Source organism: Penicillium atrosanguineum, assembly GCF_028827265.1.
Source record: "Penicillium atrosanguineum strain IBT 20685 chromosome Unknown utg000003l_segment0_segment0, whole genome shotgun sequence".
NCBI lineage: Eukaryota > Fungi > Ascomycota > Eurotiomycetes > Eurotiales > Aspergillaceae > Penicillium > Penicillium atrosanguineum.
This window is the reverse complement of record NW_026623135.1, coordinates 4680011-4701775: the sequence shown is the minus strand read 5'-3', so window position 1 is coordinate 4701775 and position 21765 is coordinate 4680011. Positions and strand designations below refer to the sequence as shown.

Below are 21765 nucleotides of genomic sequence, written 5' to 3'. Positions count from 1 at the left end.
TTTGAGCTTAGCGGGGGGAAGGGCTGAGATACATTATACGGCCTAGTGCAGGTGTCCCGCAATATAGTTCACGTCCCGCAAAAGGGACTAAACGACACGAAGCGTAAGCCCCACAATGATATAGAGTCAGCATATATGAAGAAGCTCGATGGTTTCTAAAGCACTTCAATCGTACCACGAACCTTGAAATCGGATTCCGAGTCTGCAAAGTGTATCTCTCAGACTTCAGACCCATCTTTTCCGTCAACTTAAACTACCTTAAGCCCAAAATCAAGGGGCAATGAGGCTTACCGTGTCACTATTTGCAGGCTTGGCAGTTTCTGCCATTGCTTCGCCTATCAGTTCAATTGTTGAGATCAGCAGTGGTCGCGTGCAAGGGAACCCGCCCGATCAGACCGGGGTCCGATCATTCAAGGGGATTCCCTTTGCAGCTTCTCCTGTTGGAGAGAATCGTTGGAAGTCTCCACAGCCAGAACTCGCTTTCGAGGGTACCTATAATGCCACTGTCTATGGGTCAAGCTGCTCTGGGGCTCTGGCGGGCAATTACATGGGCGAATCTCCGTTGACAGCTCCAAGCGAAGACTGTCTGACCGTTAATGTATGGACGCGTGCAAATAGCACATCAGAGAAGATACCCACGATGATTTGGATTTACGGAGGTGGCTTCGAGTTCGGTACCTCCGCCATGGCCACCTACGATGGCTCAGCTCTCGCTCGCGAAGGTGTAGTAGTGGTTTCTTTCAACTATCGCCTTGGAGTGCTGGGATACCTGGCCCTCCCGGAACTCGATGCAGAAGGCACCATGTCCGGTAACTTCGGCCTCCAAGATCAATTAGCTGCCATCCGCTGGGTGAAGAAGAACATTGCCGCCTTTGGGGGTGATCCCGACAACATCACTATTTGGGGCCAATCGGCCGGGGCGCACTCGGTTGGCCTGCTTATGGCCTCTCCGCTATCTGATGGACTTTTTCAGAAGGCAATCATCGAAAGTGGAGCCTACTGGGATAGCGAGCATGGATCGATTGAGACATTCTCCCACGCTCGAACCAAGGGCAAGTCTTTCAAGAAGAAGTTGAATGTCTCTTCGATAGCCCAGCTACGTGCCCTCCCTGTCGACACCGTCGTCAATGCGGCACTATGGAATCCTAGCCTCGACCCCGGCTTCACAGCCTTCGCACCAAACACGGACAAGTTCGTGGTGCCTAAAGAGCCAGCGGAGATATTCGACCTTGCTCAAACTCAACAAATCCCCCTCTTGGGCGGTTTCAACGCACGCGAAGATCTTATATTCGATACACGAGCTCTGCCTCACAATACCTCCGCCCAGTATCGTGAGGCAGCCGAAGCAATGTTCACAGAACACTCGTCCGAATTTTTCAAGCTCTACCCAGGCGACACAGAACCACAAGCCACCAACTCCGCCTACACCCTCACCGGCGACCTAGTCATTAGCGAACAAACCTTCGAAGCCCTCGACAGACAGGCGCGCTCAAGCAGTCAGGACGTTTACGCGTATTACTACAACTACACCTCTCCATACTCACCAGTGGCCATCCACACCGCAGAAATAAATTTTGTTTTCGGAAACCTCGTTCCCAGCTTCTCTTCGTCCGAGTCGCCGACGGCTAGTGATGAGGCCTTTTCCGAGAAGATGAGGAAATATTGGACCAATTTTGCCAAAACTGGGAATCCCAATGGTGATGGACTTCCGAAATGGCCTGAGTACAAGGGCCAAGGGGAGGTTTTCCTGATGCTTGGTAATACTATTGCTCCTATTGAGAATCCTGGTCAGAAGAGATTTGATTTTATTTCGTCTCTGAGGATGAATGGGGCTTTACCGGCCTCTTGGTGGCGTCAGAATCTCTGAAGGATTAGTATAGTTCTATCTTGCTTTTAGTGCAGATAATTCCTCTCGGACTACCATTTACATAATACATGCAGCTACTTGTGAGTAACATTTTTGCTTTTTTTCTGCTGCAGATATTTACTTTCATCTATCAAAGAAACTGAAATAAAATATCGAAGAATTAGATATTAAATTATGTATGAAAATCGCTATATGCAAAGAGCAGGTCCAAACGATCAGGGCTGCTGAGAGGTATGTTGGGGCAATTCTCACGTAATTTGCTAGTATGCGGATTCCTTCATCATGAGTGTGCTCTCGTGTAGCGTTGAGGATGTGTAGATCAGGTTATTCACGTTGTTTCAAATTGACATAGAGTCAAGAAGCTCATCATCATCAAGATCAATCTTTCACACGCTCGGACTGAGCCTGATAGGACATCCAATGGTCCCTGTGGGATGATGCACCAGGAAAGAGGCTCTGACTTCGAGTCAACAAAATTATATTGACGGACCGAAGGGCCGACTTGTGACTGGCTGGCTTGAAGCGGAGAATGATCAGCCTTCATCTAGCCGGGAATGACCCGTACTTTAGACGGGTATCAGTAAATCAGTCGATTTTCATTCGAGTAGATCGTCATATCCTGGCATTGATCTCTCATTCCTTCCGACTGATGGCAGACTGGCGAGTATTAACCAAATCCAGGTCATATGGGTTTTCCTCGTACTGAGTCGCAGTAGCGACGCGATGCATCGACTTTTCTGATTGACGAGATGCTTTTGAGGCAAAGCGTGCAATAGTTCCCCGCGAAGGGACAGTTGATAAGACCTCGCTGTCGCTGGTATCATCTACCTCGTCCTCAATTTCGGTCTTCTCCTCCACCTCTTCTCTCCGAATCTCGGCCTGGTTCTTTTCAGCGAGTCGGCGCATAAACGCGTCAGCCTCAGCCGCATAGGTGCAACGTTGGCGAATCTGAGCGCCGTACTTGTAGAAGATGAACGGCAATGGCACACAGAGAGCCGATAGGAAGGCCGGGATAGAAGACGCCCAGTGAATGCCTAGGTTTTCATACATGTATGTCGTGAAAAGAGGGAATGCCATGCCAAACAGGGAGCGGAGTGCAGAGTTGGCTGCCAATACCGAGGCAGCATAGATGGTGTATGAATCAATGAGATAGTTGAAAACACTCAGGAAGATGAGAACCATGCCGAATCCGAATGGGGCACCAGCAGCAACCGATGCCATCCAATGGATGCTCGGGGAGTTTGTCCAAGCAAACCAGAAGAGGCCGATGGGCAGGGCAATACCTCCAACCATACTCGGAGGCAGTCGAAGCTCCGGAGCAAGACGATCGGTGGTCTCGCTGCACTTCTTTGCGTAGCGCATGTTCTCTGGGAAGGTGTAAATCACAGCGAGAACCATGCCGACCAAGATACCCAAGAACGCAAGACCACCCACACCCTCACTCCATCCACGAACCTCTTGGAAGACGATGGGATAGGCCGCGAAAAGCATGTAGAGGGTTCCATAGATAATCGACATATAGATGGAGAACAGCAAGACGATAGGCTCGCGAAATAGCAAGATCCAGGGTCGCGAAAGGGCCGTCTTCAAAGTCCTGCTCATAGGAGCAGGGCCGCGCTCGATATCAAGCTTACTGCGGTAGACCTTTCCGGTCAACTCAGACAGCTTGGCCGCTCGTCGACGCAGCAAAACCGGGGCATAGGTCTCTGGCAGCAAGAAGATCACGCATAGCCAAAGAACACCTGAGAATGCAGCGAGGAAGCCTTCCACCCAGCGCCACCCAGCTCCGGTGGCAAGGAATCCTCCAATAATAGGGCCAATAGTAGGGCCCAGGAAAGGCGCCGCAGCGAATAAGCTCACTGCAATACCACGCTGAGAAGCAGGGAACATATCGGCAATGGTGCCACCTGCATTGCCAAAAGGCGAAGATCCAAAACAGCCTGCGAGGAATCGAAGAATGATAAGAGTTTGAATGTTTTGCGAGCCAGCAGCACCTGCATTGAATGCTGTCAAAAACATGTAACTGAAAGTGAAGATATGACGACGGCCGAAGATTTCACTGAGCGGCGCCCAAATCAGGGGTCCAATAGCGAAACCAAGGACGAAAAGAGAGACTCCCAGGATGACGATCTCTTCTTCGACACCGAACTGAGCGATAATCTGGCGCATTCCACCCGAGTATGCAGAGGATACCAGCGCTACAGCTAATGTGATGAATGAGACCAGAATTGTGATGGCCCATTTCGTGGTGTTGCGAAAGTTCATGGGATTGCGAGGGTCATTTGGGATCCATGTCACCGCATATGGATCTTCCTCAGTGCCTGAGCCGGGGTATGGATGTTGTGCGACATCCTGTGTGATGACCTTTTGGTCAAAGATCAGACGCCAAAAAGGGATCTTGGATGGGAACGAGGACTCGCCTCCAGCACCCAGTGCTGCCATGATCAACCAAGCCTAGCACTGAGATAGCTAGGTATTGAGAAAGATGATGGGATCAAATTGATCAATCAAAAGTGCTTCGGCTTCGCCCTGAGATTAACAAATGCAGATCGCGATCGATCAAGATTTAAAAAATGGGAATCATCGACACTATTAGGGCGAAACGAAGAATAATCTCAAAAATCGAGCCCCACTCTGATAACCGGTAGCCTCGGCATTTTCCTACCAGGGTTAGCCATTTTTCAGGCACCGTGTCAACTCTGTGCAGTGATTAGTGCATTCAGGTAGAATCGGCTTGCAGTGCCGAAACAGAGTGGAGTGGCCCGCCACCCTCAGATTTTTTAGTGGAGTCGTGTTTGACTCCTTTCCACGTTCCCGGCCCGAGCGCCACCCCGTTGAAATACACGGCTTCCCGAGATGAGGTTTTTTTTTGTTTTAATGTTTTAATGTTTTTAAATTGACAAGGTACCTAGTCTTGGAATTGCCGAAGATACATTCATCTACTTCATTCTCACTAAGGTGCGGGCTAATTGGCACAAGGGTTCCTGGGCTGATGTATTCTCGCTCCAGTCTCAGGTGCTTGCTTGCGCTCTACACGACATGACCCACATAAATCTGACAGCCCAGCGGCAGAGTGATTTCCCACATTCTAAGGTGTTGTGCATAACTTTGAACTTGAGATGAGGCTGGCCTTTTCATTAATTCGCATTATAAGATTATAAACAGCATATCACCAATGGCTTAGTTTCGCCAGTTGTTTCCCTTAGGTTTACGCCAGTCTATTATCCTGCATCCTCATAGCCTCTGCGTCTCGAGTGCCAGCCTCGCTTCCCAAGGCACAGATAGGCCCTGGTAGAGAGCTTGCATCGATGATCTTTGCTTACCAGATCAAGCTGAATCTGGAGTTCTGAGTCAAGGTAAGATGCTATCGACAACAGTCAACGAAATTCAGTATGCAGAAGTTAGTAAGACTACGTACCGTTTCCTCTTCCTCTTTACGCTCCGCATCTTTCACGGCGGCAAGGAATCTGTTGGCTTGTATATGCAGTCCTATAATGTAAGCTTTATTTCAGCTTGATATTGGGGGTTGCGTTTACCATCCACCTCGAGATCGTAATAGGAAGTCCCTTCAGCAGGATTAGGCACTTGTTTAGGATGAGACTGCAGGTGCAAGCCAAACGACTTTGCATCATCCAGCCAGAGAAGCTCGCCAGTTCCTTGATCAAGCCAGTCGTGTGAAAGGCGAATGGTGCTGTCAAGAAGCAACGTTCGGTTTGTGAACCAGGACAAGCTAGGCATCCAGGCTATCTGAATGGAGACTTTAACCTGAGTGAATGCCTCGTCGTCATCAATATCGACCACCTGGAGGAAGTTTTTGCACACTGCTTAAAGTTTCTGTGTTAGTCTGATATCTTTCTCTGTCACTTGTGCAGAGACTCACTAGATGTCTCTCTCGGAGGGCCTTGGTTGGGCCCAAAAACCCCCTGCTGGGAGAAAGAGGAGTATGCAGTGACATATCCATCCATCTTATTGGTAGTCATATTTCTGCAAAGGACAAATCCTTGAGCAAAAGCAGGCGGTGCAAATGTAAGCATGACCTTTAAGCGGTCCTCCTCGATAGCCTGCATGGCACGGTCAAGCATGAGATTCAAATTGTTTGAGATTATGGTCTTGAAGCGGCGAGACACAGACATTGCCATGACCATATGCTCAACCGGTAGTTCTAACACTGTCTGATCGAGCAGCTTTCCTACACATCAGCCATCATCCCGTGCTCGAGGAGCCGTTATCTCACCTCGGTTGGGAGATTTGCCAGCCTTGAGATCTGGTTCCCCTCGGAGACGGGGAAGCTTTCGGTGTTCATTGTTCGGCGAGTATGTAGTATGCCGTATATAAGTCGGACAACAGCAAGTTGGATCAAGATGGAAGGTGGAAGGTTGATTGAGATTACGAACGGAAGCTTACAAGGAAGCCAGAAAAAGGCTGTCAACGCTGGTCTTGATCTTGAATTGTCTCTTGGTCAACTGGTCTTATGGTGTGCATGTTCGTCATTTACATGAACACCATCACCAGTACTGAGTGGAGTGTGGTAGTACGAGCTGAAGCATTGATGCCCAGACGAGTTATCTCTTATCGAGCGGCCGATAAAGTCTGCCTATGACGTCACTCGTATAACTATAAAATGTCATTATCTTCGTATACATTGTGAATCTGGAAGGGTAATCTGGACAGGGTCTCCGAAATGGCCAAGTCCAATTTATCCGGGACTCTTGTGTGTGTCCCCGTAACCCCATAGCCCCATATCCCCGGCCCCGGGTTGCCGATGCCTTTACGGCTCACCGAGAGAAATGACATCGGCGCCAAGACCCGTTATACCGTATTCAATTCGCTACTCGATGCATACTAAAGCTTACTTTAGACCTCATCGGTAATAACATGGAATATTCTAGCGTTCCAGGAACCCATTGGTATAAATTATGCCCTAAGCGAGGAAGCTAAACTACTGACTGCGTCATGTTGAATGTCTTTGATGGAGACCCCGCGGGGGCCCGGGCGGCAGACTCCTTCCCCGGCGGGGTTTTTCTACCTCTTCCCTCCCACTTTTTTCTTCCACAAGGTACTCGGAATTCTCTCTTTAGACCATGGAGAACGTTCTTGACGACATCTCCCACCGGAGATATAACCCTCTGCGTGGCTCGCACATTCTCGTCTCTCCCCACCGAACCAAGCGCCCTTGGCAGTAAGTTGCTTGCCATCGTGCGACAATGGCATTGCCTGACTGATTTTGCTCTTTTTGCAGAGGTGCTCAAGAGAGTCCCTCGAAGACTACTCTTCCTGACTATGATCCCAAGTGCTACTTGTGCCCTGGCAACGAGCGCGCCCAGGGTGACACCAACCCCAAGTACGACAGCACTTTTGTCTTTGTCAACGACTATAGCGCCGTGAAGGAGGAGCAGGCTCCTTATGACAACAGCAATGATGATGGTACGCGTCTCTCGACCGTCGACCAATCCTAAACTGACCGAATTCAGACATCGAAAAGCGCTTCTTGAAGGCCGAGCCCGTGACGGGCAAGTGCTACGTCCTGACCTTTTCTGCCGCTCACAACCTCACGCTTGCCGACTTGGCTCCTATTGAGATCGTTCCCGTGATCAATGCCTGGACTGAGATCTATGCCGCTCATCTGTCGCCAACTTCTCCCTTGGCAAAGCTTGCGCCGCCCACCCACGTCCAGCCGGTCAACCACCACGGCAACATTTCCAAGCCCAAGGAGCAGTACCGCTACATGCAGATCTTTGAGAACAAGGGTGCCGCTATGGGCTGCTCCAACCCTCACCCTCACGGTCAGGTTTGGACCACCAGCACTCTGCCCGAGGAGCCTGCCGCCGAGCTCGAGCAGCTGCGCCGCTACCGCAGCGAGCACGGTGGTAGCCACCTGCTGGAGGACTACGCAGAGCTTGAGAGCCGTAAGCAGGACCGTGTGGTCTTTGAAAACGAGGGCTTCGTCGTCGTCTGCCCGTGGTGGGCTACCTGGCCCTTTGAGACCATGATCATCAGCCGCACACACAAGCGCGCTCTTGTTGATCTATCTGATGCCGATAGAACCCTCCTCGCCGAGGCCATTGCCGAGATCACCCGCCGCTACGACAATCTCTTCGAGACTCACTTCCCCTACAGCATGGGTATCCACCAGGCTCCTCTGGACGGTACTCAAGAAGAAGTGGATGCTTCTTACCTGCACCTGCACTTCTACCCGCCTCTTCTGCGCAGCGCTACTGTTCGCAAGTTCCTGGTCGGCTATGAGCTGATGGCTGAGCCTCAGCGTGATATCACGCCCGAGCAGGCTGCTGCTCGACTCCGTGGCTGCGGAGGTGAGTTGTACCGCAAGAAGATGGAGTAGAGTTGTTTTTCTTCTTCCGGAGCATGGACAGGGAGTCTTATGAATAGTATTGCATAACCCACCAAATCTCTCACGGATGCAGATATAAAATTGTAAAAATATACTTGAATCACGGTTGCCCGAAAATCGATTAGATGTCTTTTGCGTAAGATATTGTACATGTGTTTTTCTTCTAAACCTCTGAGCCAGCATATCAAGTGCTGAGCTGGGTTCACAGTCGTGAGCGAAGGCAACCCCGGGGTACACCACCCATTGTTGTGGCAGTTTAAGCCAGGTAAAACTCGCGCTGAGTCAACATCCAAGCAACAGACGAGGACGCGACAATCAACGGGCTAAGGAAGCGTCCCTTGAGGGAAGCGTTTCCGAAGACAAGCTCTCCAACGAAGTGTGTCAGCGCAATGCCGTAGGTCCAGATAGCGAGGTTGTATGCGATAGGGGAGTCAATGTTGTAGGCGGCGGTAAAGCGAATCACGGCGGAGAGGAAAGTCCAGGTGCCGAAGACACGGCCGGACAAGGGTTCAACGACTATGGCGCCATTGGTATAGAGCTTGGAGGTGTAGTCGGGGGAGCAGTAGGCCTGCAGACTGTTGACGGCGGAGACAACGGAGACCTGAATGGGATGAGCGAGGGGTTACCACCCAAAAATACAAGGAAGAACATACAAACAAGAGCCACTTGGGCAGAAGGCCCTCGAAGGGAGGAAGATATGAGATGACTTGATCCATTGTGCAAGGTTGAAAGGATTTAGAGGAAAATAGGAGCTGTGAAGAATAAAGAGTGAAGGAGCTGACCGAGGTATTTGGAGTTCTTGGCGTAGATCAACCCCCAACAGTACCAACTTTTTTTTTCCCTCCTCAAAGACCCCCAACATCTCACCATGGATATCTCCAAATACACCGAATGCCTCTCGCAATGGCCCGCTCACATCGAGTCGGGCCTTCCTGCTATCGGCGCTCTGCTTCTGCTTGCTACTGGTGGCCTCGTTGTCGCCTGTAAGGTCTGGAGCTTCGTCCGCGTGCTCCTCAGTCTGTTCGTCCTTCCGGGCAAGCCGGTATGTACACCCCGCCAATTCCTTAACTTTTGATTGACACTAATATACTTCATTCTAGCTCCGCTCTTTCGGTCCTCCTGGTAGCTGGGCCGTCGTGACCGGTGCCTCGGATGGCCTGGGCAAGGAGTTCGCGCTGCAGCTGGCGCGTGCCAAGTTCAACATTGTTCTGGTGTCCCGTACCGAATCAAAGCTCGTCACTCTGGCGGAAGAGATCACCAAGCAGTTCCCGAAGGTCGAGACCAAGATCCTCGCAATGGACTTCTCTCGCAATGCCGACGAAGACTACAAGGCCATGCGCTCTCTGGTTTCCGGTCTGGATGTCTCCATCCTGGTCAACAATGTCGGCCAGAGCCACTCAATCCCCGTTCCCTTCGCCTTGACCCCCGCCGCTGAGATGAACGAGATCATCACGATCAACTGCACCGGCACCCTGCGCGTGACCCAGCTCTTCGTTCCCGGCATGATCCAACGTCGCCGCGGTCTGATCCTGACCATGGGCTCCTTTGGCGGTCTGCTCCCCACTCCTCTGCTGGCCACTTACTCCGGCAGCAAGGCCTTCCTGCAGCAGTGGTCCACCTCTCTGGGTTCCGAATTGGCTCCCCACGGTATCGAGGTTGAGCTCGTTCAGGCATACCTGATCACCTCCGCCATGTCCAAGATCCGCCGTGCCTCTGCCGCCATCCCTACCCCTCGCGCCTTTGTCCGCTCGGTTCTGTCTAAGATCGGCCGAAGTGGTGGCTCCTCGACCTATGCGTACAGCTCTTCCCCGTATTGGAGCCACGGTATCATGGCCTGGTTCCTGACCTCAGTCACTGGAGTCATGGGCAAGTTCGTGGTTGACCAGAACAAGGGTATGCATGAAAGCATCCGCAAGCGTGCTCTGCGCAAGGCGGAGCGCGAGGCCCAGAAGAAGAGCACCTAAGCCTGATGTGGATCGCTCAATTGCGGCATGTGTTTGACATTCTCGGTGGATCCAACTGATGGATGTTTGCAGGAGCATTTAATGATAAATTCTCACGCAGCGATAGCGTCACGAGCCCGATGAAGTCGTGGTGTCATTAGATTTAAATAATATGTGATATGTGATCAGCCATTCCACAAGGCCACCTGGGCACCTGGGCACCAGATATAGTCTAGAATCGTGAGGTAGTTCAAAAGCGCTCCTAATGAGTTTCGTTGACCTTCCGTCGTCTGACACATCATGCACACATGTGGCAAGCAGCCCTATGAATGGAGAAACACGGTCAACCGAGAGCACGACTGTCGGTTTCGCATACTGCACCAATCTGGAAGTGCAGACCGCGGCATCGTATCGGAGTTTCAAAATTCCGGCTATACAGGGTCTCCTACAGGTCTCCTACAGGCCTCCTACAGGGTCTGCAGTAAGCATCAAATCTGTGGACTTAATTAAAACTCAAAAGGGTCGACTGGTTCCACATGGTGGATCGGCGCTCCACAAATTGGTTCCACGATCTCCATGTCGACGAGATATTTGTTTACCGTCTGGTCTAAGAACAGAAATTTCAGGTCATCTCACGTGTAAGATGCATAAGCCTTGAAATTGCACTTCAAGAATTTCTTAGGCTTTCACTGGCAGGATTTCCGTTAGAGGGGCCAATGGTCCTCTTGCGACGCCCTGCTCGACTAGACCCGACGTGGGATGTGGACTAGATGGAACTTTTGCGAATCAACATCTTTGATTCCAAGCAAGTGAGATTTCCTCGTGGAGGACTATACGGGCGTGCCACGTGGAAATGCAGGGAAGTGATACCCAGTAGGACTTAAGATGGTCCGCATCGCGCAATCAAATCAGAGGCTCGAATATTCAAAGGTCCCAAGTGGCCTTGCATCATGGGTCCACCATGACCTTGGTGTAAATCGTATCAGGGTTCAATGGCACCAGCTTGTCGAGAAATAAACCGCGAGACGAGATACAGCATGTGGGCCGTTCAGAGCCCATATAGGCACGTTAGGCACGTGTAGGCACGTGTAGGCACATATAGGCAGAGTCAAGCGGTTCAAAAATGAGACATCAAACAATAGGGCAACACTCGGCAGCGGTGTGAAACGCGGACTAGGTGTCAGAGATTAAATGAAGTGGAGAAGTTTGGAAGTTCAGGATGCCGGGAGACCGTGCGGCGATTCCCGCCTCGAAACGCTAGCACCAGGTTTCTTTTCCAGAAGGTGAGGTGGAAAGCCAATCATACATGACAATCTGCATGACAACGAGGTCGAGAGACCGGGATAAAAACTCCATCTCGCCCTGGGCCGCAGGCCTCAGGCCCCTTGTTTGGTCGGCTTACCTTACTTTGACTTTGATGCACGGCCCCGCCCTGCGTGCCTCGTGTTTCCCCCCCCCCCCCCCGAAACTTTTGTGGCATCGAACATGGAACGTTGAACCTTCGACATTCAATATATCATGCCTGGTGCCCTGGGTGCTTCCTCTGATTCTTCTGTTCAGGTTGAGCCTCGATGCCGCAGCCTATAGGTACCCTAGTCCACGCACTCGGCCATAACTGGCTGGGCAAGGCCGACATCGCCGTCCAAACGGTCCTGCTGGCGGCCGGGTTCGCGGCTGTCGGTCTTCGGCTATGGTCGAGGCGTTTGCAGCAGACCTCGTGGCAGTGGAATGACCGGTTGATTCTAGGCGCTGCGGTAAGATCCCATTCATCCTGCTCTCCCGGTGTGATAGGTCCACTGGCCAGATCGGTGACACTGACGTCTCCTAGGTCCTCATGCTTGGTCGCTACATTATAGAGCTGGTGCTGATTCTACTCTGTGGTATGGGACTACATTCATTCGAGGTGGCTCGGTCTGGAGGGGCAGAGGCTTTTGTCCGCTTTAACCAGGTTCGTACTTTTGCACGTCAGGTGGAGACCCTGGCAGCCTGGCTAACTCTCGTCAGCTCACATATGCGGGAGACCTTTTTGGTGTACCGTGGTTTGCCTGGTTCAAGTGTCTCTTCTACATTATTATCTCGGCAGATTTCAGCAGCAGGTCATCATGTGGTTGACCTACACCGTGATGGGCTTGTGTACAGCTCTGTGGATTGCAACTTTCTTCGCAACAGCCTTTTTCTGTAACCCGCCTAGCAAAGTATGGTGGGCTGGTGCGCAGGGTCATTGCGGTGACCGGAAGATGCTCCATACTGCCACCGCTGTGAGCGAAGTTATTCTCAATGGATTCATCCTGCTTCTTCCCCTGCCAATTGTACGGCATATGAGGTTAGCCCGCGCCAGAAAAGTCGCTCTCGGGTTGATTTACATTCTGGGTATCGTGTAAGTATCGATGTGCCACCGTCTAGGATATACATTGGTTCTAACATTGCATTTGCAGTATAGTTGCCATCTCGGCAGTCCGCATCAAGATCGAGTCCAACCTCGACCCAGAGGACCCAACCTACGGTTCTGCTCGAAAATCACTGATAGCATGCATCGCCCCTCTTCTTGGCATCATTGCTGTCTGTTTACCACTACTTCCTCCAGCTATTCAACAGCTCTTCGGAACATCCGTGTTCTGCTCCGCGGCAGACGGACCAGCCTCTGACTCGCCGTCGGCCGGATACTGGAAGACAACAGTCATGACAGAGCAAATGGAAGAGCCCGAAATCCCTCTCGTGATAGTGGCACCGCCTCCCATGGCGAAGAAACTGAGTGAGCTGGCTCACGGACAGATTAAAATTACTTCTGATTGGGAGATCCACTCTGCGAGGAATTCCGCGCGGTTGGATAGGGATCCGATACAACAGGGCTCAAAGCTTTGAAGGCTGCTTCAGGCGACTTGATTATGATTGTGAATGAAATTTGAATCAGGGTGGATTTGCCAATGACCTCAATAGCGTTTGTTATATTACACCCTGGACTGGGGTTAGGCCTTCAGTATCTGTATAAGCATTCTTGACTACACTTATAATCCTTACCATTGGAGTCCTGCATTGTCAAGACTTGCTTTTTTGTTTTTGGTTCGTCTTTCCTCTTTTCCAGGATTCGTATCTCTTGCTCCTGCTGTTTGTTGATAATAAACTAATGAAAGAAATTGGCTTCCCGTAGCTCCTCGTGCCCAATAGCTTTTTTCGCACAGGATTGATCAACAACATAGCCGCAAGATTCGATCAATCATCATCTTCCGGCCAATTGGCCTAGTGGTAAGGCATCCGTTTCCGGTGCGGGAGATCGTAGGTTCGAATCCTGCATTGGTCGTTTCTTTTTTTTTGCTTTATTATTAGCGAAATCAGTTTCGCTGCATGAACAGAATAAGAAGAGATAAAAGTTGTTCATTTATTTAGGACGTTGCTAAGCTTAGCCGACCCTTTGTTAGACACAACCGCGGGTTAACATGAGTAGAATAACCAATGTACAATTTTTAGCTTTCTTTGGCTGGGACGATGATTATTTATTGTTTGAGAAGAAAATAGAATAGTTGAGATTAAAAAAAAAAAGTTTTTACTCTAATCTAGATAGATCAAAAGCAAAAAGATAACGACCAATGCAGGATTCGAACCTACGATCTCCCGCACCGGAAACGGATGCCTTACCACTAGGCCAATTGGCCGGAAGATGAAAGATAAGTCAAAGGTTTGGCATCATGATCCACAAATAATCCGGAGCAACTCACCTGAACTACGCAACCTTCTTTGTATGGATATTTTCGTCAATCAACAATATTATGCCAAGAGGGCATTGAGTGGAATAAAAATAAAATAAAAAGTAGGTAGGAAGCCTATTGGCCACTTTTGAGTAAACTGAATCAAGTCTGACTGAATGTTCGCCTAGACAGGTGTTGGCCGGGCAGGCAGAGCGGCCATACCTTGGGCAACAGCTACCATCACAAAGAGTATAAGAAACTCGTGACTTCCTTGGCCATGGCTTGCATATCAAATTGTGAAGCAGGGTCCTGACATCGAGCACATCTCCGGGAACACCAGCAGCACTTACATTATTTTGATTTGGATGCCCGGGCGTCTGCCAATATATATTGGCATGGATTTCTCCCGATATTTTCTTTCTCCCACAATTGCTCTCAAGAAGACCCGCGCCATGAAGAAGCGCATGTGGCGACACCTGGAAATAATTTTTCACATGTCGATTTAAAATTGGATGCAACTAGTAGTGTGAGCTAGGCTCGTGGAGGAAAATATGACAGAAGCTCCTCCAATGATGTTCACCGAAATTGAGCCCGTCGACTTCTTCGACTGGTGCTTCTTCGCTTGTGTCATCTAGTAATGACATGATTGAATACCTAGGTACCTCATCGATCATGGGGCTGCAATACGCTTACACACACCCCAGATAGCAACGAAGTCAACCCGGGGATGCGAGATTCAATGTGAAGGGGTTATAGAGGGTAAACAGGGCCACACCCCTTGTGTTGATAGAGCCTGAGCCAAACGGACAAAGACGTTTAGAACCATAGGTACATGGAAGTCATAATAAACAGACTGAAACGAAATGCATACTTAGCTCTTGTGCTCGCCCACAAATGGGCTCCGTTGAAACGAAGCCTCGGTCAGGAGATGCGGGTTTGGAACGTTGGTATACAATGAGGTGCACGATCAGCGACTATCACCCCTTGCATTCGCCTCCCTGTAACTATGATCGACGGAGATATTATTCATAATAAGCATCGGAACATTCCTGCCAGGGCCCGAAGATCAAATCACCCGTCTCCTCTCTAAAGCATGGCAGTCATAGCATTCCTAGCAAGGGTATTAGCATGGACTGTTGAGTAAAAGGAGGCTTTCTAACCCCTCACCCCTTCATCCCCAGTATCCTAGAATGTGACCACGGCGATCGCTATAAAGACGCTGGAATCGCTGCCATCCCTCGTTGCTTCGCATTCCGCACACTTTCGTTAATACCCCCTTCCTGCTTGCTCCGACCCGTCGCCCGTGGACGCAGACTCTCCTTCAGCAGGACTCAATCAAAGCGCAGACACAATGGTGAAGACTACTTACGCCCTGACAGTCTTTGTGGCCATGAGCCTGGCCGCACCGTTGCCACCGGCTGGCAACGATGTGACCGGTATCATAGCTCGCGATGGTACCGGTAACTTTATTGGTGCTGGTACCGCCGATGGTGCTGTAAATGAGATGATCAAGGGACTCGCTACTCCCAAAAACGACCAGCCCGCTACTGATGATAAGATGGCAAAAATGGGCAAAAAGGCAGCGGCGATCAAGGCCGCAGATGAAAAGAAGAAGGAGAAAAAGCCCGTGGTGACACACAGCGCTTTGGAGAGTCTTCCTCTTCTTGGCCCCTTGCTACGACCAGTTCCTCTGGTAGGTTGTCAAAGTAATGTGATGAAGGAAATTTCGTGCTAATGAGTTCCGAGATATAGAAGCGAGACAACGAGGCTCGTTCGTTCACTGGTGATCTGAGCAACCTCCCCCTGCTGGGATCTCTCTTCGGTGGTGTATGTGCTTTGAACCCCATTTGAAAATTGGTCCAGAAACTGATAGTTTGAACAGGACCAGAACCACCCGGCCAACTCCCCTCACCAGACCGGCGGAGGTCAGAAGGTTGGCATGCGTCGTTCCCACCACGAGACTGTATTTACAATCCTAGATAATGAAGTATGATCAGTCGGCTAACATTGAATCCAGGGCTTCCCTCAGAACCATGGCCAGAATCACGGCCAGAACTATGGCCAAAACTACGGACAAAACGCTGGCCAGAACGCTCACCAAAATGAGGGCCAGAATGCTGGTCAGAACTATGGTCAGAATCACGGCCAAAACGAAGGCCAGAACTATGGCCAGAATGAGGGCCAGAACATGGAGAAGCGTGGAGGGCCTCCCAACAACCCCGATTCGCTTGGTGCTTTGTGGCTCATCCGCAAGTTGACTAGTGGCGGTGTAGGTTATCATCTCCCCTTGGGGACAAAGGATACGCTGACGAGAAAACATAGTCAATCACCAAGGGCCACAAGCGTAGCGAGGATCTGCCCACCTCTCCTGGAGCTTTCCACAGCCTCATCGGTGAGGGAGAAGGTGCTGCTACCGATGCTGCCGCTGGTGCTCTGAGCGCCGCTGCAGATATAATGCCCGTACGATAGAAACTGTTTCCGTCAAGCTCGAACGAAAAGTAACTGACCATTCATAAGATTCGCCGCGACTCCAGCGATGGTGGTGACATTGCCGATTCCGTCAGCGATGCCCTTGACAACGGTATCGACGCCAGCACTGATGCCGCTGACATGGCCATGCCCGTATGTGACAATGCGAGAATGATTGCAATGCAACGACTGACGTTTTTCTAGGTGCGCCGCGATCTGGGTGGCCTGTCCGACCTGACCGCCAGCCTGACTGCAGGCAAGAACAACAAAGATCAGGCCCCTCCCACACCTGGCCAATCCAAGTCCCAGCCTCAGGCTGACCAGTATGACAAAAAGAACGACCCTCTTGCTCAGCTTGCCAGCGAGAGTGGTCTCGGTAAGCTCTTTGCCGGTAACGCTCACCATGGTCTTGGCATCTTCCCTGTAGGTTTCGTCTGATCCTGATTCTCGTCGCAGTGCTAATATATTTCAGATGAATGGTCGCCGTGATGTCCACGAGAACGAGGCTCGCGGTGAATCCCCCATCCAGGGCTCTGACCTGGAGTCCGTCCTCTTCAGCGGCGGTGTCCTCAACAAGCTTGCTCATACTTTGACCCCTTCTGCTCCTGCTGCTGCTCCTGCCGCTCCTGCTGCTGCTCCTGCCGCTGCTGCTCCCGCTGCTGCTGCTGCGCCTGCTAGCGGTGCTGGAGGTGCCGGCGCTGGAGCCCAGTGAGTATGTAGTAACAGAAGCGGACTTACTTTCTTGCAAGCACGAGTTTGTTTGGTCGAGTTCTCTTTTCGTGATGTTGCTAGAGGAGATATTGGAACTCAGTTTGATTGGTGTACTTATTGAATTTGGCCCGCAATGTCAATTGTTTACTTGAATGAAATAGCATCTGTTCATCAAAGAAGGCATGGCTCGCGGCCAGTAAAGAAATTCGTAAACTTGCAAACCGAATACGCAAGAAAGCTCAAATAGCAAACAGACCCCATCAGAGATTCAAACAGAAAGTGAGAATTAGGAGAATACGGTAGTATTCGAAATCAGATTTACCTCTACATTCTTTGACTTTCATTCCCGGACCCTAGCATATACGGAACTCCTATACGTATGAACCACGCTACCTCTTCCTAGCAACGAGGATCTTCCTATATGCATGACTGAATTCGAAAGTAGACTACCCCTCAAACACTCACGCTTTCTTTCCCAGTGCCCCACTCAGATCGCACTAACCAGTCAAGAAGTCCCCGCTATATTTGATGTATCTCCGGTAGATCACCAAAATTACCGTTATTATAAGTTCCGGCATTGGGGAGATCATACGTGCCGAAACGCCCCGTGACCATATATTAGAATTCCAAAACAGATTACTCTTTAGTCACCCAAGCTTTGTTCCTTAGGCCGTAGTTACCTGCGACAATGAAGTAGGGTGACTAGGGGTTATTTCCTATTATAAATAAGGTTGGCTTAGGGTACAAGCCTAAACGCAAGGTGTAAGTGTCTAAGGGGGAACATTTTTCAACTAACGCTATTTTAAAGCGACCAGCGTGAAATAACTCCGTGGTAATGCATTCATTCAATAGATTTAGCAACAGTGAATCTAAGCTTCAGAGGGTCAAATCTTCAGAGGCGAACTTATTTGTGGTGCCTGCAAGGCTGCGCCTTGGATGGAGAAAGGTAGCTAGCTTAATGATCTGCGCAGATGGCTTAAGGAGAAATTGCAGTCCAAAGCCGCAGCGGACTAGAAAATAAGACTAGAAAATACATCGCCAAAGGTGGTGCTAGAATAAAAAACCTCCAGGGACTTTATCATATCAGCATAATACTAGCGAATTGCCATCGACAGCCGTAAGAGTATGAGGGGTCGTACATTGTTGGGTTTCATCACTACGTCAACTGGCCAGAAATCACAATTTTTGGTCAACGACCAAACACCCAAGCTACTGCATATGCCCGGACTGTGACAAAAAGCTCTAGAGCTCCTAGGAATCACAAAGCAAACTATCGGTCAGTCATTTCTTTTTGTGGCTGTGAGCGCGGCTGAATCATGGAAACGATAGCAACTCCAGTACGTCGGAGATGTAACGCCATCCCTCAATTTACTATTCATGACTGCCTGTGTTCTGAGGTCTTCTTGCTCCCGGGAATAAATAAATACCTTTTCAAGCCCTCCATTGGTGGCTCGGACGCTATGTGGATACATAATTTGGATTGAGATATCCATAATGGCACGGTTTGAGGTAACATATTGACTTCCACAGCGCTCGTAGGAGACGGTATTGATAAGTCTAAACATAAAATTACAAGTGCGAATGTAAATTTCATAGTGGATATAGCCTCTTTTGCCCAGTTAAAAGCTCGTGGTTTGTCCTGCAGGTGATTTCTCTCACGTTTCCCTTTTATTCTAAGACATTGTCAAACGCCCTCACTTGCAGAGCCAAGCGTTTATGGATCACAATTTGTCACCGGTATCAAAGAAGGTCATTAGACCAGACACAAATAGCCACAATGAGCGTTCATGGCAAGCTCGTATCATTATTCTAGGTCCCCCTTTCTCGAAGAATCCATAGGCTAATAAATCTATCACGTGGAGGTAATGAATCGGCTGAAAACTTCTGTTGGGTTGATCGCCAATTTACCCACGGAAATCGCGACCACTCATGAGGTTTTACAATCGTCTGTTGACCGGTCGCAACATAGCTCTGTGGCTACCTCTGTTGCTAGCTCAAGGCACTCTTCGTTTCCTGAAAACGTATTAAGGCTGAAAATCAAGACCTATCCCCACTGAAAGGGAAAAAAGAGAGCAGCAGGATCATCAACCCTCTCACGCAAACTGGCGACACAACAGATTCATCGAAAGAGACTTCTCAGAGCTACAGCAATCAGTACAAAGATGATAAATGATACGATCCAATACCTCCAAACGGTATCTGACCACATCTTGATCTCAGACACCATTTACTTCAGGGAGTGGGCCACTATGCATCTCGCCACACGATTGCTGCAGATATTATCACAAGGGAGGAACTGGAGACAGAAGCCGTGCCCGATATAGCTTACATTCCTTTTGGCATGATATGATTACATACAGACGCTGCTCATCAACGAAGTCAATTATTTTCCATCTCTTTAACCCAGCTACTAACATTGTCACACGCTTCATCGGGCTGCCGTTTATACCGCAAAAGAAAACCTTGTACTTCTGCAAGGCTGAATCGCCCCTCAGGCAGGCGCCCTGAAAAGTGCCCTGCAAGCTCATCCAGCCTTTCAGGTTGCACATTTTCTTTTCCTGTAGGGGCTGCCGTGTTCTGAGACACATCGCTATATATGCTTAAGAAGAGGTTTCGCAGCTCCTCTTGAGATGGAAGCTCAAATCGGATATGTATGTCCACACGACCCGGTCGAATGAGTGCGCGGTCCAAACGCTGTAGCACATTTGTTGTCATAATCAAGATACGGCCTTCGTGGGATGAGACGCCGTCGATTGCGTTCAGTAATCCAGATAGAGAGATTGCCGATGTGCTTGCTGGCGTTGCCCTCGCTGCTCCCATAGTAAATTGCGCGGCTGATTTGGACTGAGTACAATCTTGACTAGGTACCAGGTCACATCTGCTGAGCCCTGCGGCATCGACATCCTCCAACAGCACCACGCACCGCGTGGGTACCTCGGAGAACAGCCGGATAAACTGTGGTTCTGTCATAGTTGGGTCTAGCAGATTCAACACGTATATATCCAAGCCGAAGACACCGGCAATCGCGGACGCAAGGCTCGTCTTGCCGGTGCCCGGAGGCCCAGAAAACAGATACCCACGTCTATACGGAATGCCATGATTGGCATACCACTGTCTTGTATGCGGATGAAGGTACTCGTTGACATCTCGCAGGATAGTTTGCTTTTTGTGCTTGTCAAGGATGATGGTGGATATGTCTCTGGACGGTCGCGAAGCGACTGAGCTCCACCGGACAATGTCGCGAGAGTTATGCCTAGTGCGGTAGACCGTGGTGCTAGATACGGAGACTTTACAACCGTACGCGTGCACTTCCTCGAGGAACTTCGTAATCGGAGAAAGTGAAAAGCTGAGACACTGCAACGTCAACTTAGGCTTGCCTTCCACTGATGGAAAGCGACCGGTGACTTCAGGACTTTTCGTTGCATGGTCAAAAAGTATCCATGTTCGCTTAAAGCGAAAGAGACGGGACCCGTGGAAAGGCTTCAGCTCAATAGACGGTTTGTCATCTACCTCTCGGTAGCTGATCAACCTATCAGAATCTAGTTTTGATAGTGGGGATTGTATTAGAGCATTGACGCTGTCGGGATTGTTGGTGGTTTGTGCCAGGACGGAGAGGAAGTTGCGATGCCGAAATACATGATCGTTCATCCAGCGAATGACATTATAGTAGAGAGGGTCGTCTTCCTCGACGTGTACCGTTGATAAACATGTCTTCTCGGCGTAGCTGTGTATTATGTTTCCGGCGGAGCGGAGGGAGGCTATGAGACCGATCACAATGAGCCCAAAATTCACAAAGGCAAGAGGATCTAAGTTCAGAGTGGTGCGGACTAGGGCCAAGAAAGCGTGGAATTCACCAGACATAGGTAGATGAGCTGACGAGAACATTTTCATGCAATATGAGACGAATCTCGAAGGATCTGATCGCAAAACGAATTCAACTCTGCCCGGGGATTAGGCTCAGCGCAAAATCGATATCTTTAGAATTCTTCCAGTCCCCCTTTTGAAAGCATAACCCGTGGCCATGGGTATTTGTGGATCAGTGGACTAGTGGAACTGCTTGCCTAACGTCATTGTACATTATGTACTCAGTAGACCCAATAGTATGGTGGATCCTGTGAGGAATTCCGGCCACCCCTCGCGAAGATCACTGCTCAAAGTGAAGCGTAGTCCCGTGTAACCTTGCAAATAACTATTGGAAAATTTGGTCAAATCAGGGATCTAGGTTTAATATAGCTACAGCCCCTGTGATAGGTAAGCTAGAATGGATGGTAACCCTTGAACAACAAAACTATTTAATTAGTGTAGCCATGTCCGTGGTTTGACTTTGTTCCAATTTCAACTCTCTTTTCACCTCCTTAATATCTGCCATACAGCCTGCAAAATGTCAACCATAGAGTCCAGAGTCAAAGAAGTAATTGCGAAGCAACTAGGAGTGAAGGAAGATGAGGTATAATTTTCATAAGCTTCTATATACAAGAAGCTCTCTTCTTGGGCATTTTACTTACCGTCTCTAGTTGGTGAATTCTGCTAGGTTCGTGGAAGACCTTGGAGCCGATTCGCTTGATATAGCGGAGCTGTTCATGGCTTTCGAGGAGGTATGAGCTCTATTCACTATCGATTTCACTTATGCTGAAAAAAGTATAGGAGTTTGATATGGAAATCTCGGATGAAGAAGCTGAGAAGATTACTACTGGTAACAATCCGATTTCTTTAAGGGAAGTGATTTCAGCTAACCATATACAG

At 49.7% G+C, this 21765-nt stretch overlaps 10 protein-coding genes across 10 annotated transcripts; 6 read left to right on the top strand and 4 right to left on the bottom strand.

Annotated features, from left to right (window-relative positions):
* Positions 1 to 280: 280 nt before the first annotated feature.
* N7443_005210 (carboxylesterase/lipase family protein) lies at positions 281 to 1867 on the top strand (the record flags this gene model as incomplete). The annotated part of the gene is made up of 1 exon (XM_056885266.1): positions 281 to 1867. The coding sequence occupies one exon, from the start codon at positions 281 to 283 to the stop codon at positions 1865 to 1867; it is 1587 nt and encodes a 528-aa protein (XP_056743544.1).
* Positions 1868 to 2500: 633 nt separating this feature from the next.
* N7443_005209 (MFS transporter) lies at positions 2501 to 4309 on the bottom strand (the record flags this gene model as incomplete). The annotated part of the gene is made up of 1 exon (XM_056885265.1): positions 2501 to 4309. The coding sequence occupies one exon, from the start codon at positions 4307 to 4309 to the stop codon at positions 2501 to 2503; it is 1809 nt and encodes a 602-aa protein (XP_056743543.1).
* Positions 4310 to 5186: 877 nt separating this feature from the next.
* On the bottom strand, positions 5187 to 6170 carry N7443_005208 (uncharacterized protein; the record flags this gene model as incomplete). Its single annotated transcript, XM_056885264.1, has 5 exons — positions 5187 to 5231; positions 5286 to 5356; positions 5404 to 5688; positions 5748 to 6051; positions 6102 to 6170. The coding sequence occupies 5 exons, from the start codon at positions 6168 to 6170 to the stop codon at positions 5187 to 5189; spliced, it is 774 nt and encodes a 257-aa protein (XP_056743542.1).
* A 778-nt stretch (positions 6171 to 6948) lies between these two features.
* N7443_005207 (UDP-glucose:hexose-1-phosphate uridylyltransferase) lies at positions 6949 to 8207 on the top strand (the record flags this gene model as incomplete). The annotated part of the gene is made up of 3 exons (XM_056885263.1): positions 6949 to 7046; positions 7107 to 7291; positions 7339 to 8207. 3 exons carry the CDS (start codon positions 6949 to 6951, stop codon positions 8205 to 8207), a joined length of 1152 nt encoding a protein of 383 aa, XP_056743541.1.
* A 265-nt stretch (positions 8208 to 8472) lies between these two features.
* Positions 8473 to 8932, bottom strand: N7443_005206 (Erg28 family protein; the record flags this gene model as incomplete). Its single annotated transcript, XM_056885262.1, has 2 exons — positions 8473 to 8817; positions 8870 to 8932. 2 exons carry the CDS (start codon positions 8930 to 8932, stop codon positions 8473 to 8475), a joined length of 408 nt encoding a protein of 135 aa, XP_056743540.1.
* Positions 8933 to 9084: 152 nt separating this feature from the next.
* N7443_005205 (ketoreductase) lies at positions 9085 to 10180 on the top strand (the record flags this gene model as incomplete). Its single annotated transcript, XM_056885261.1, has 2 exons — positions 9085 to 9258; positions 9317 to 10180. The coding sequence occupies 2 exons, from the start codon at positions 9085 to 9087 to the stop codon at positions 10178 to 10180; spliced, it is 1038 nt and encodes a 345-aa protein (XP_056743539.1).
* A 1550-nt stretch (positions 10181 to 11730) lies between these two features.
* N7443_005204 (uncharacterized protein) lies at positions 11731 to 13021 on the top strand (the record flags this gene model as incomplete). The annotated part of the gene is made up of 4 exons (XM_056885260.1): positions 11731 to 11913; positions 11988 to 12111; positions 12164 to 12536; positions 12595 to 13021. The coding sequence occupies 4 exons, from the start codon at positions 11731 to 11733 to the stop codon at positions 13019 to 13021; spliced, it is 1107 nt and encodes a 368-aa protein (XP_056743538.1).
* Positions 13022 to 15193: 2172 nt separating this feature from the next.
* N7443_005203 (uncharacterized protein) lies at positions 15194 to 17023 on the top strand (the record flags this gene model as incomplete). The annotated part of the gene is made up of 8 exons (XM_056885259.1): positions 15194 to 15535; positions 15595 to 15669; positions 15725 to 15829; positions 15860 to 16111; positions 16165 to 16302; positions 16360 to 16464; positions 16516 to 16734; positions 16784 to 17023. The coding sequence occupies 8 exons, from the start codon at positions 15194 to 15196 to the stop codon at positions 17021 to 17023; spliced, it is 1476 nt and encodes a 491-aa protein (XP_056743537.1).
* A 1864-nt stretch (positions 17024 to 18887) lies between these two features.
* N7443_005202 (uncharacterized protein) lies at positions 18888 to 19346 on the top strand (the record flags this gene model as incomplete). Its single annotated transcript, XM_056885258.1, has 2 exons — positions 18888 to 19043; positions 19083 to 19346. The coding sequence occupies 2 exons, from the start codon at positions 18888 to 18890 to the stop codon at positions 19344 to 19346; spliced, it is 420 nt and encodes a 139-aa protein (XP_056743536.1).
* A 55-nt stretch (positions 19347 to 19401) lies between these two features.
* N7443_005201 (BCS1 and AAA domain-containing protein) lies at positions 19402 to 20907 on the bottom strand (the record flags this gene model as incomplete). The annotated part of the gene is made up of 1 exon (XM_056885257.1): positions 19402 to 20907. One exon carries the CDS (start codon positions 20905 to 20907, stop codon positions 19402 to 19404), a length of 1506 nt encoding a protein of 501 aa, XP_056743535.1.
* Positions 20908 to 21765: the final 858 nt, after the last annotated feature.